This window comes from Hippopotamus amphibius, chromosome X (genome assembly GCF_030028045.1).
Source record: "Hippopotamus amphibius kiboko isolate mHipAmp2 chromosome X, mHipAmp2.hap2, whole genome shotgun sequence".
NCBI lineage: Eukaryota > Metazoa > Chordata > Mammalia > Artiodactyla > Hippopotamidae > Hippopotamus > Hippopotamus amphibius.
In genome coordinates, this window is record NC_080203.1 from 73,464,907 (window position 1) to 73,479,451 (window position 14,545).

At 38.1% G+C, this 14,545-nt stretch overlaps 1 protein-coding gene across 1 annotated transcript in view; it reads left to right on the plus strand.

Moving 5' to 3' along the window:
- The first annotated feature begins 2,139 nt into the window (after window positions 1-2,139).
- Window positions 2,140-14,545, plus strand: part of ABCB7 (ATP binding cassette subfamily B member 7) — a 110,279-nt gene continuing 97,873 nt past the window's right edge. The window contains exon 1 of the mRNA XM_057718412.1: window positions 2,140-2,359. Coding sequence (XP_057574395.1) covers window positions 2,192-2,359 — 168 coding nt within the window. The 5' untranslated portion in view covers window positions 2,140-2,191. The remainder of the gene's footprint in view (window positions 2,360-14,545) is intronic.

Genomic DNA, 14,545 nt, shown 5'->3' on the forward strand with positions numbered 1-14,545 from the left:
TGACATAAGCTAGCTGATAACAAGACCCCATATTAGGGAAGGTATTCAGCATATAGGATCCTGGCCTATCACCTAATGACACCTTTTGCCTTATGGCACACTGACCAATCGATTAGTGCCACTTTCCTAGCAGGAATTTTCTTTGTCTTGGGGTTATACAAGTTGGCTGCGAGCTCACGAAAGGGTCGGCTCTCCCTGGTCTGCCAGGAAGTTGGCCTGCCGATTTTCCAGTGTCTTTCCCACCCTCTCTGTTTCTTGTTTCTAATAAACCTACTTTTTCCTACACTGCTTTGTGTCTGGAAATTCTTTTCCAACCTGCTCTTGAGCCACCACAGATCTTAATTCCCCGACCAGGGACTGAATCCATGCCCCCTGAAGTGGAAGCGCGGAGCCCCACCACTGGACTGCCAGGGAATTCCCATGTTCCTACATTAAAAGAATAATTAGAGCATTACTGGACAATGCTTCACCTGGGTAGAAAGATTCAGTGTCAATACTCAGCCCTAATAGAAATCATTGGTAGAGTCTAGGTTTTCTCTAGTGTAAAGCGTTGCTAACAAGAATAGATGCTCAATAAATATTTACTGATGATGATATAGGTAGGCATTAATGAAAGAGGTCATTATTGACTTGTCAAGTAGACAATAATAAGCCAGAAACATCCAATTAGTCACTAAGTTCTGTCAATTCTATCTGCATAATATCTCCAGAACTGATCTACTGCCAGGTTCAGGCCTTTATTTTATGACTATGGCATTAAATTTATGACTCCAATCTGAACTCCCTCCAGTCCTTACTACTTAAGCCAGAGTGGTTTAATGAACATACAACTCTGATCATGTTACTTTCCTGCTTAAAACCATCCACTGGCTACAGAATCAAGCATTAACTTCTTAGAACGAAATACAAGCCCCTTCACCATCAGGTGTCTGCTCATCCAGACTCATCTACTACTCTGCCATACACTCCCTAGACTCCTGAAGCTGAAAATGTTTTCTTACGCCTTCTTGCTGTTAAACATGCCATTTCCTTCACATGGAATTCCGTTCAACTGGAAAATTTATTCTTCTGTAAATAATTTCTTGCAAGCATCTTCTTCCCTGGAAACCTGGGTGTAATACAAATCCTGAAACAAAGTAAAGCTGACTGCATGGGACATGCATACCCTTTGTCTTCATCAGACTTATCATTAGTCCATGGTGCCCCTACATAAGGAGTTCATAATTATTCGCCTGTCTTGTGTGAAAGTTTAAGCAGGCAGCAATGGAAAGAAAATTGCAAAAGCATTACTGTCTCCAGGGTTTCAGGTACCATTTACACTTGGAGATGTAGTTTCCGAGATAACTGTATACATATTTCAACATCATTTTTTTGGATGATAGTGGTGACAAAAGAATATAAGCCTGTCTTTAAACATGTACTTCTCTGCAAACATTTTCATTTTACCATCCCTCAGCGAATTTAGCTGTTTTGCAATAATTAGCTGTTGCAGAAACCAAAGGGAAGAGGTAGAGAGGCAAATTAGTAAAGGGGTGTGTGTGTGTTTGTGTATAAAACTCTCCCAAGAGCAACAGACCAAAGGAAAACTGCTCCAAAGTTTGTGCAAAAAAGAACGATCAGCCAAATGAAAGGTCTTACAACACAGCAAGTGAATCTCACAGGCAGTGTTTCTCATATATGAAGCCTCCTCCCTGGGGGAAATCAATATCTGTAGTTTAATCTGCCCTAAGCGTTAGTACACAGGAGAGTGATAAAAATATTCAGAGGGAAAATGGAGAGAATGGATCTTGGCACCGAGTTGGAGGCGGCAGGAGAAGAGTGAAATGACTGACAAGATAGGGTTGCCAGATTTAGCAAATGCAATTATTTGGGACATAATTATACTAAGAAATGATTCTCTGTTTATCTGAAATTCAAATTTAACTGCGCATCCTGTGTTTTATCTGACAAATTTAGGAAAAGAGAGAAAGACAATATTACTCCGATATTCCCAGTTGTGTAAGAAAAACACTCAAAGACCGGACCTAAAAGAAAAAAAGCGGCTATGCTACAGCACCTGAATTCTGAGAGAGAAGCTATTTCCGGTCTCCGCCAGGGAGGGAGAGGGGGAGGGGAACAGGCGTAAGATAGCGAGTTCGGACCGCCAACGTCCCACAATCCTCTGCTCTGGGTTCCTTTTTCCTCTCTCAAGATGGCGCTGCTCGTGACACATTCCTGGCGCTGGGCAGCTGCGGCGGCTGCTTTCGAAAAGCGTCGGCACGCCGTGATTCCGATCCGGCCTCTAGTCTCTGTCCGGGGCCCAGGTCCACAATGGAGGTCTCGTCAGCTCGGCGGTTCGGGAACTGCTGGAAACTCCCAGGTGAGATACCGGTCACTTGGAAGTGTAGTGTGAAGGACAAGGGGACCTATAGGGAAAAGGTTGCTCTTGTGTTTTCAGGTCAGAGACAGTGCAAAAGAAGAAAGGTTGTCAGGGCTAACTTGGAGCAGCAGTAAGTGAAGAAAATTAGGGTTAGAAGTTTGAGGAAGGGGTGAAGGAAATCTTTGGGGTATAGTAAATGGGAACGGGACGGAAGGTTCCGGGCAGAGGGCACCTGGAGCGCGGTGATTCTCGAAGGATTTACAGTTTTTTTTTCTCTGAGTTTAAGAGGCAGGGTAGACACCATTCCCATACTGCTAACTTTTCTAAATGCAAGGAAAACTGGGCTACTTCCCAAAGTTAGTAATGGAATTTGGGACCAATTTGGCAGTGGTTAAGATTTTACTCAGTCGGAAGTAGCAACTTGGAGGGCACTGGAAGATGACAACAAGCTGCCTATAAACAAGAGGAAAATTGAGTTAGCACCAGTTAGCTCCCTTGCTGACAGTGCTCCTTGATAGGCCCAAACCAAAATTATCTCTGTCTCCAAAACAGACCGCCCTAAATTCATATGTAAACACGATTATTCTTTGATCTGAAAGTAGTGTTCTGCTGTGTACACAGGTCACTTTGGAAGCCGTAAGACTACTTATCTTTAATAAATGTAGCTACAGTGCATCTTAATATTTGTGTTCATTATTTCTCACATAAGAATAGTTTTTTATTGTTATTTGTACTTGTACTTCAGTATATATTGCCTGCCTATAAGTAACAAAAAGCTTATTTGGCACCCCTTGTTCATCTGTATCACTAAAGTGTTGTCAGCTTTGTATGAGAAACAACGTCTTAAATTTTGATTCTTTGTCAACAAATATTTACTGTCTACTATGTACATAGTGCTATGCTAGGTAATGGAGTACTAAGAGAAACAGACAGTAATATCTTCAAGATTGGTCGATTTAGTTAAGGAGATTGGATCTATGCATTACAAGAATAACTAAAAAAAAATAAGGTAGTAGGTTAAATATCAAATGAATAGTATGAATAATAAAGGTTGTAGGCATCCAAAGGAAATAGTGATAATTAAGAACTAGAGTATAGAGAGGATCTCATACTGCCGGTAGAACTGGGGAGAACATTCCAAGCAGGGAGTATGAGACTAGGCATGTGGAATACTGAAGGAATTATATCCATTTCTTCATTCAGTAATTATTGAATGTCTTTACATAAGTGAACAGTACAAAATATACACCCTGTCCTTAAAGAGTTTAAAATCTAGTAGGGGAAATAGATAAGTAAACAGGCAATTATAATACAGTAGTGCAGTGATGGGGAAGATACAAAGTACTGGAAGAATATACATGAGAGGCATCAAGACATCAAGACTAATCTTGAGGTGGAGAAAGTTGCCTTGAGTAGCTGATATCTAAACCAAGACCTGAAAAACTAGAAGTTAGTTAAAAAGGAAATAGCATATGCAAAGGCCCACAGGTGAGAGAGAGCATGAACCTTCTGTAGAACTGCTTATAGTTTAGACTAGTGAGGCTTTCATGATAGGAGATGGCAGATTAGGCTAGAGAAGCAAATCCAGATCCTTTTATTAAGGTTTTTTAAAGCACTTTGTAGTTGAAATTTGTAACGTGTGCTCTCTTGGCAACCAGTCTTGTTCTCTAGTCCTCTAATAAGCCAGATGAAGTTAAGATAAAAGAGGGGAGGGATATATGTCTACAGATAGCTGATTCACTTTGCTGTACAGTAGAAACTAACACAACATTGTAAAGCAACTATACTCCAAAAAAAAAATTAATTAAAATAAAACTTGCAAGAATTTCAGGCTTGAAGAAAGGGGGAAGGAGACATCATTAGGAGATTCAGAGAAGATGATGGCAATAAAAAGTTAGCTTTCTCTTTTTACATAACACTATCCCCACAACTTCCTTCACTCTCCTCTATATTGTGCCATTTCCTTTGGTTACCATTTTTGAAGTATGAAAAACAAGGAAAAGATGTTATCTTTGCTTTCTACTTCTTAAAGGCATGCAACTCTTGCCTTTTTTCTGAAAATGTGGATCTAACAGGGAGATGAAGGAATGATTATAAGGCTTTTAAAGTAGAAACTGATATAACCTGAGGCAAATTTTCAGATTAATTAGTCACTTGTGGTTAAGATTACAAAATAAATATTGAATGCATACTTTTAGAACAATCATTAGTATTTGTAGCATATTTTAGAGCTGAAAGAAACCTTAGTGCAGTGTTATGAAATCATGATAGTGGGTTGGATCAGCACTTTTTTTAGATGAAATTTAGTAAAATAGGAAAGAAAATATCAATACTTTATACATATTAAGGGAGGTATTGTTTTATGTACTTTTGTTTTATGAGTATATTGAGTTATTGAGTGTGTGTACACACACACACACACACACACACACACACACACACATTCCCATGTGTATGTGGTTACTGGGATGCATTGTGAAATGTGTTTTTCCGCACAGGATTATGCCCTAGGGCTATGCTGTGTACTGTGGTAGTCACTAGCTTCATGTGGCTGTTTAAATTTAAATTAAATTAAAAATTTAATTCCTCAGTTGTGTGTTAGTCACATTTTAAGGGCTGAATAGCCATGAAGATATTTCCATCATTGCAGAAATTTCTATTTTACAGTACTACTTTAGAAAAGATTGTATCCAACTCTTCTAATTTTGCAGATGAGGATACTAAGTTGTAGTAGTGTAAATAAATGACAGCCATTAAGGCCATTCATCTGCTTATTGCCTTCTCTGTGTTAGGTATTTATATAAGGATAATTAAGACTGTGACAGACACTAATCACACAGTGAATGTTTGTTGAATTGTAAAGATATTTTATCTAATTACTAGACCACTATTCATAGAGGGAAAACACCTAAAACAGTTTTTTCTTAAAATGGGAAGATTTCATATAAGACCTAAATTGTAATGGTTATTATACAGTTGCTTCTCTACTACACTAATTAATATTAAAAGGCTTATGGATTTTGAATGATAGAATTTTGGATTTATTTCATTAATATTTATATGGTAGAAACTAAGGCATCGGATACTTAATCCATACTGCCTTTTTTATCTATGTTTAACGAGTCCTTGACTCTTGATCCTGACATTGATCATATACTTTCTTCATTTGGTTTTTTTTTTAAACATCTTTATTGAGATTAATTCACATATACAATCATCCACGTAAAGTGTGTAATTCAATGGATTTAGTATATTCAATGGATTTTATTATTTTCAGTGGTACATACCACCATCACCATAGTCAATTTTACATTTTCATTACCTCGAAAAGAAACCTGCTACCCTTTTGGCTATCACCCCCCTTCCCCCTCCCCCACCAGGCCTATGCAATCACTAATCTATGTTCAGTCTCTATAGATTTGTCTATTTTGGACATTTCACATAAATGGAATCATATAATATTTCGTCTTGAGACTGGCTTCTTTCACTTAGCATTATGTTTTCAAGGTTCATCCATGTTATGGCATGTATATACTTCATTCCTTTTTTTGGCTGAATAATATTTGATGATATGGATGTAAAAGATTATCTTTATGCATTCATCAGTTGATAGCATTCAGGTTTTTTCCATCTTTTGGCTGTAATGAATAATACAAGTTTTATATGGACATAAGTTTTCACTTCTCTTGGGTGTATACCTAAGAGTATAATTGTTGGGTCATATGCTAATTCTATGTTTAATTCTTTAAGGAACTGCCAGACTGATTTTCAAAGTGACTACAACATTTTATATTACTATTGGAAGTGCGTGAAGGTTCCAATTTCTCCATCTCCTAGCTAATAGTTGTTATCTGACTTTTTTTTACTCTAGCCATCTTGGTGGGTGTGAAGTCATGCATCCCCGGGGTTTTGATTTGTATTTCCTTGATGACTAAGGATATTGAGCATCTATCCATGTGCTTATTGGCCATTTGTATATATTCTTTGGAGAAATGTCAGTTCAGGTCCTTTGCACAATTTTCAATTGGATTATTGGTCTTTTTATTATCAAGATATGAAAGTCTTTATTCTAGATTCAAGTCCCTTATCAGATACATGGTTTGCAAATATTTTCTCCTATTCTGTGGGTTGTCTTTTTCTTTCTTGATAGTGTCCTTTGGAGCACACAAGTTTTTCATTTTGTTGAAGTCAAATTTATCTTTTTTTCTTTTGTTGGTCATACTTCTGGTGTTATAGGTAAAAATCCATTGCCAAATCTGAGGTCATGAAGATCTACCCTTATGTTTTCTTCGAAGAATTTTATAACTTAATTCTAGTGAGATATAGAAACACTACTTCTACATAGTTTTAGTTCCTCCCCCCACTTTGTTGTTTTACTTTTATGTATATAACATCTATGAATGTTAAAATCCTAACACTACATTGTCCTAATTATGACTATATAATTTTTTGACTTTTAAAGAAGCTGAGAGAAGAAAGGAGGGTAAGTAAATATTTATGGCTTTTGTTATATTAACCTTCATATTTATCATTTCTGGTTCTCTTATTTGTGCTCTTGTGTTTGAGTTACCATATGGAGTCATTTCCTTGTCCCAATATAGCTGTGCTCCCACCCATCTCCTTTGTGCTGTTATTGGCAAGTATATTGCATCTCTGTATGTTATAGGCTTAACCATACGTTATATAAATATTATTTTATACAACTGCTTTTGAAGTCAGTACAGAGAAGAAAGTAGAAAAGGTGGGCATTTATACAGTCTTTTATAATAACACAATTACCTTTTCCTGTGCTCTTTTGTTTTTTTTGTGTATGGATTTGAATTACAGTCTGAGGTCACTTGCTTTCAGTCTGAAGAACTTCCTTTAGTATTTCTTGTAAGGTAGTTCTGCTAGTAACAGATTCTCTCAGTTTTTGTTTGTCTGAGAATGTCTTTATTTTGCCTTTATTTTCGAACAATAGCTTTCCTGGATATAGGATTCTTCCTTGACAGTTTTTTCTTTGAGCCCTTTGAATATGGTATCCCATTGCTTTACAGCCTATACATTGTTTCTGCTAAGGAAATTGGGGTTAATTTTATTGGGATTCTCTTGTTAGTAAGGAGTCTTTTTTTTCTCTTGCTACTTTCAAGATTTTCCCCTTGTTTTCGGCTTTCAGTATTTTTACTGTAATGTGTCTGGATGTCCTTACATGTTTCCTGTTTGAAATTTATTGAGCTTCTTGGATGTGTAAATTTTTGTTCTTTTTAATAAGCTTTGGAGGCTTTCAGCCATTATTTCATTGAGTAGTTTTTCTTCCCCTTTATCTCTCTCCTTTTTCTGGTACAGTCATTATACATATATTGGTGCACTTAATAATGTCCTACATTTCTCTGAGAATCTTTTTATTTTTTTCACTCTTTTAAAATCTCTGTTCTTCAGATTGCATGATTTCTATTGCTCATCTTCAGGTTCACTAGTTCTTTCTTCTGTCAGTTCACATCTACTGTTGAGCCCCTCTAGTGAATTTTTCATTTCAGTTATTGTGCTTGTCAACTCTAGAATTTCCATTTGGTTCCTTTTTTATAATTCCTATCATTTATTGATACTCTGCATGTGATGTGACATTGCTAGCTAACCTTCCTTTATTTCTTTAACATGGTTTCCTTTAGTGTTTGAACATATTTATAATGACAGCTTTGAAGGCTTTTTGTCTTCAGTCTGACATCTGTCAAAACTGTAGGCAGTTTCTCTTGCCTGCATTTTTTTCTCAGTGTATAGGTTATACTTTTGTGTTTCTTCGTGTGTCTCACAATTTTTTGGAAACTGGACATTTTAGATAATATACTAACTCTTGATACTGGTCCCCTCCCTCTCAGGGCTTATTATTATTATTTACTTGTTTGTTTATTTATTTAGAAACTGGCTGGATTTTAGTGCTGTCTCTCTCTACCCTCCCCCTGCCCCCCACTTCACAGTGTTAGTGCCTGTGGTATTGCTCCTTAAGCAACACAGCCTTAAGGAGCATAGCCTTGGGTATGCCCACAGTCACTCTTGGAGGGCAGAGGTTTTGCTGAGGCTCTCTCTGTCTCTTTCCCAGTTATGCTCCTTTTGTTGCTGGCAGATCGCACTGTTTCTTTCAACAGTGCCCTGGGGCAGAAATTGTTTCACCAACTAAAGCAATCAGATTGGTGTTCCTTGGAAGTGAAGGTTGCTGAGGTTAGTGTTTGAGGTTTGTTCTGACCCTAGGTAATCTCCTCCCAGATATCTCCCTCCTCGTTTTCTGGTTCTCTGGGGCAAACCAGATGACCTACAGTTCAGCCTCTTTATCCAGTGATTCCACTAGTCTCCTCCCACCTACCTTCACCTCACCCTCTACTGTATTTGAGAGCAGCTTTAGGCTTGAACTAATCCACATCTAGTTGTATGAAGTCAATTCCTCTGGGAAGAGATTAGGAGCTATCTGCTTTAGGGCCTTCTCTCCCCAGGTAAAATCTCCCAGCCACAGCTCTGGAGCTGGGGGTAGGGGACAATGGTGGCTTCTCTCTGAGTGATAGCTCCACTTTAGGAGTTGAGTGCTAGGTGGAGTGGGGGGAACAGTAGCCTCTGGTCTTTCTGGCTTGCCTCTCTTGGTATGTAACCACCCTCTTATCAGTCAGGGCCAGGGTGACTGGGGCTTCAGTATTCTCAATGGCATCACACCCAAGGTAGAGCCCTTGTCCCTCTAGTGGGGGTGTGTGGAAGAAGGAAGACCCTACCTCTTGGCCATGTTAGCCCAGAACTTAGCTTCAGTAACAGGTTGTTGGGGGAAGGGTGAGAAATGCTGACATATTGCCTTCCCCAGGAAGGTAGTCTTTCCACTAGGAGCTCGGGGGCAGAGGGAGCTAAATCTGTTAGAGCTCCTGGGTGCACCAGTCTCAAGTGGAGTTCCCATATTGCCAAACTGGAAGTGGGGAGACAGGGAGTGTGTCCTGGTTCAAACACAACAGACTCTTGCCATTCTTACTGAGCTCTAATAGATTTTCTTGAGTAAATGATATTTCATTTGCTGTATGCCCCCAAGACCATTTCTAGAGACTTTAAATGGTTGTACTTTTATAAATTTAACCAGCTTTGCTGGGGAGTGAGTCTGAGGAGTTCCTTATGTTGTCATGTTAGAAGTGGAACTCTTTTCATTTGTTTTTGACTGGTTCATGTTCTTTGGCTTAGCGCATGCAGGAAAGCAGTCTGTCTTTGCTCTTTGGTTTGTAGGAGATATTACCAGTGAGGTCTGGCACACTTTTTATTTTAGTGTACTTACCTTGTATATTCCATTTAGTAGTTCTTTTGGATGGGTACTGTTTTGTTTTCATTTGTTGTCTCTGACATCATGGACAAAGGATGGGAACTTTAATTTCTTTCAGTAGTGCCCCTTCCTGCCCTCCCACTGGTGACTAGCTGCTGATAATTAACCAAGTAGATAAAAGTTAAGGGACTTCTGGCCTTCATAATAACTGAAGTGGGATTATGATAACACTAGGGAAATAATCCTCCTACTCTGCTTTTTAGGGATCCTAAAGTTTTAAAATTTGTTTCATAATATAAGATGCACAGCAACAAATCACAGTGAATACTGAGAAGACACAAAATGTAATAAGAAAATGAAAAACAGAACTTAACAGGAAAAAAAGATTTTTTTTTTTCATTTTATTTTATTTTTGGATGTTTTGTGTCTTTGTTGCTGTGCTCGGGCTTTCTCTAGTTGTGGCGAGCAGGGGGCTACTCTTTGTTGCAGTGTGCAGGCTTCTCATTGCAGTGGCTTCTCTCATTGCAGAGCACAGGCTCTAGGCACACAAGCTTCTGTATTGCGACACGCAGGCTCAGTAGTTGTGGCACATGGGCTTAGTTGCTCCGTGGCATGTCGGGTCTTCCTGCACCAGGGATCAAACCTGTGTCCCCTGCATTGGCAGGTGGATTCTTAACCACTGCGCCACCAGGGAAGTCCCAAGGATGTTTTCAAGTGGATTATTTTGCATGGAACTAAAGAGGGTGAGAGGTGATTCAGTTACATTTAAAGTAGCTGAAGGATAAATATTTTTAAAAAAATTAAAAGCTCTTCTTCTAATAGTTCAGTGATACCTGAACATACCTGGAATATTAGTTTATAATACAGAGACATAGACTTCAGTTGCAGGAAGAGGTATTTCATGTGCATATTAGAAGAAATTTCTTAAGTTAATAATCCTTTTATTGGGATACCAAGACAGACTTTTTAAATGACGTTCTAAGAGGCAGAATAAATAACCATTAATTGTAACTTAGATATCTTCTTTTTTTTAAAATAAATTTATTTTCTTGTCTGAGTTGGGTCTTTGTTGCTGCACACGGGCTTTCTCTAGTTGCAGCGAGTGGGGGTTCTCTTCATTGTGGTACACGGGCTCCTCATTGTGGTAGCTTCCCTTGTTGTGGGGCATGGGCTCTAGGCACACAGGCTTCAGTAGTTGTGGCACACAGGCTCAATAGTTGTGGCCCATGGGCTCTAGAGCACAAGCTCAGTAGTTGTGGCTCACGGGCTTAGTTGCTCTGCGGCATGTGGTATCTTCCTGGGGCAGGGATTGAACCCATGTCCCCTGCATTGGCAGGTGGATTCTTAACCACTGCACCACCTAGGAAGTCCCAATAGATATCTTCTTAAAGATAGACCTGATTTTTAAATTTATATCCTTCAGGATCACAACTCACTTTGTTTTTTTTTAACATTTTATTTATTTATGTATTTATTTGTTTATTTAATTTATATTTATTTTAGCTGTACTGGGTCTTAGTTGCAGCATGCGGGCTTATTAGTTGCAGCATGCAAACTGTTTAGTTGTGGCATGCATGTGGGATCTAGTTCCCTGACCAGGGATGGAACCTGGGCTCCTTGCATTGGGAGCACAGAGTCTTACCCACTGGACTACCAGGGAAATCCCCACAACTCACTTTAAAAAGGGTAATCTAGCAGAAAGAATATTGGTAAACCAACAATCAGAAGAGTTGGATTCTAGTTTTGCCTTTTGTGTTAGAAGACACTAGTCATTAGACAATAATTTGCAATCATTAGAAGAGTATAAGCTATTAGGAAGCAGCCATCTTGGTTTTGAGAAGAATAAGACATACGAAACCAATTCAGTTCTTCATATAAGAGAGTGACAGTGTACTTAGACGTACATTTGATCTTGATTTCAGTAAAGCTCAATTCTTGTCCCCTGTATCATTCTCTCTCAACAAGCCAGGAAGGAATGATGTTGCATATATATTAAGGAGTCTTGAGGTAGCAGTAAGTAGAGCTAACTGGAGAAAATACAGACAATTTAAAGGATTTTGATTTCTAAATATTGAAGAGAATAAACAACTTGGTATACAAAGGATATAACATGATATAGTGGAATGAATATTGGACCAGGACACCTGACCACTTGAGCTCTGTTTCTACGCTGATTATCTTGGACAGATCACTTGTTCCTTTGGACCTCAGTTTCTGTAAAATAAGAGTCAGCTACTTGATCTTTAAGGTTTCTTCCACTGCTGTAGTTTCCTTTGATCTGTTGGGACTAGCCGTTTGAATATATACTACCTCTACTTTGTGAGCCTAGTTTATTACTGGTAGTAGTTTGGCAGGAGCAAACTACTACAAATTCAGATCACGTGAATTTTTTAAAAAAATATTTATTTCTTTATTTATTTGGCTGCATTGGGTCCCAGTTGTGGCACGTGGGATCCTCGTTGCTGCATACAGCACCCTCCTTGTGGCATGCGGGATCTTTAGTTGCAGCATGCGGGCTCCTAGCTGTAGCATGTGGGATCCAGTTCCCTGACCAGGGATGGAACCCCAGCTCCCTGCATTGGGAGCATGGAGTCTCAACCACTAGACCACCAGGGAAGTCCCCACGTGAATTTTTAATGGGGCAAATTTGTATTGTTCTGTCTCTTCTCATACTACTTTTTGATCTCAGTGTAGGAGTAGAAAAACTGAGATTGATGGTGAGTTTAGTATTTGCTAATGTTGGGGAGATGGAATTAGAGTGGAGGAAAAGTAAGCTAGGTTCTAAAATCATCTAGGAAGGTAGAAAAGATTCTAAGGAGGTGGTGGAGAGTAATGGCATTACTATAAAAATTTTTATAAATAAAGATGAAGCTTACATGGGCTGTAAATGATAAGGAATAGAAATAAAAAGGTATTAGAACCTTTTTAGGTCTAAAGTTCTTCTGCGAATTGCAGAAGTGGCACTGGAGCTTGAGAGAAGGAATTCAGAGGACCCCTCATTCAGAAATACTTGAATAAATAACATTCTCTAAGCTATTGACACATTGATTTGAATTGGTTATTAAGAGTAATAGGAAGGGGGAGAAAAGTTCATAATAGTGGTTCTAAACTTTCATTTAGAACAAGAGGCCCTTTGAGAATCTGATAAAAGCTATGAACTTTTTCCTCTAGAAAAATGCACATACACATATGCTTCATTTTGCATGCAATTTCAGGGGTATCAGAGAATCCCTGGTAAATATTGCAGGCTTCTGGGTCTCTAGTTGTAGTTTCTAAGTAAGCAGTGGCAGAATAAAGGGCACTTATCCCTGGGCAGTGGGGGTAGAAATGAAATGGAAACCTGTTTTGCTCATATCAAATTTTTTATTAAATGGAAAATACAGTAATACATTGATATTCAGTGTTGTGATCTTAAAGTTGTTGGTTTTTCAAAGGAGTGTGTTCTTTCCATGTTGTTAACTAGAATATACAATATAGGCAAAATTGCCTGTTCTGTATATGATTCTTATAGTTTTTCTTTTTTATTTCATTCATGTTTCTCTTTTTAATTGTATAAAATCATATCTAATAAAATCATAAGAAAAATACCCACCATCTCACCTCTTAAATAATTTTCCATTTTCTCCTTGTATTTCAGTTCTTATATGTACATAATTTTCACATTGCTGAGATAATTTTAAATCCTGTTTCTTTTTATTTATAAGCATTCTTTTTCTTAGTACCTACTCTTTACCAAAATTAGGTCTTTTAATTATTTAATATTTTAGTAATTTTAATAGGTATATATTTAACTGCTTGCAAAAGGTGACATTTTTGTTATTTTAGTTTTCTCTTTCTGTTTTTAAAATCTCTCTCCCTAAAGTCCTCACTTGTGCTCTCGACACCCTTGTAAAGTTTGTCACTAGTGGGTAAATAAACTTCAAATCTTTTATTATGTCATTTGATCTTCACAGTAGCCCTGTGAGGTAGGTAAATATTTCATTGTAGCAGCAATGGCCTATTCTGTCCTTTTCAGTCCCTCAACTTCTGCCCTAGTTTTAGGCCCTAAAACTTTACGCATGATTTTTCTCACTGCCTTCAGGCATTCATGCTTCCAACCCATGCCACACAAAACATCCAGCGTATTTTCCTAAAGCATAACTCTGATAAGTATCACTTTCCTGCTGTGTTTGTCTGTAGTCTCTACACCTTAGCCTGCTGTTCAAGGCCCTAAAGGATTTTCACTTACCTAGCTTGCTAGCCATATTATTAACTGTTTCTCTATGAATATCCTGCCCCTCCAACCACCCTGGATTGCTCCCTGTTACTTGGACCTTGTTTGTTTTTGTTTTTGTTCCTTCATTTATACAATACCCTCTGTCTGAAATGTCCTCTAACTCCTTTCTGTTTTACAAATCTTAGCTCAAGGGCCAATTTATGCCATAGAACCATTCCTTATAAGCTTGTAAGACATTGATTTCTTCCACCTCTGAGCTCCTATAACATCGTTTTCCACAAGTACATATCATGTGTGTCTTGTGGAGGAGAAAAGATTTTATGCACCCAAGAAGCAGATACATTCCAGTCATCTTTTTTATCTTCCACAGAGCTGGGCATGGTATCTCATATGTAGCAGGCACTCAGAAAATATTTATGAAATGAGTGATTAAACCCTATAACCAAATCAAAACAAAGTCTAACATAAGAATAATGTTTGCTTTGGTGCTATACATTTGGAATAGAAGGCTCACTTTCTATGTAAAGTGTATATTTCAGCAAAATCATAATCAGATTGTGGAATTATTAAATTGAGGGTAACCTCTTAAGTTTGTCCATTGCATTTCTGTCACTAGGTGGTACTGTGGTGGGGTAGTGTCACTGAATGTCAATTTTCGCTCAATAACCAAAGCATATATGCTTTTAAAATTTTTGAGTTACTTTATTAG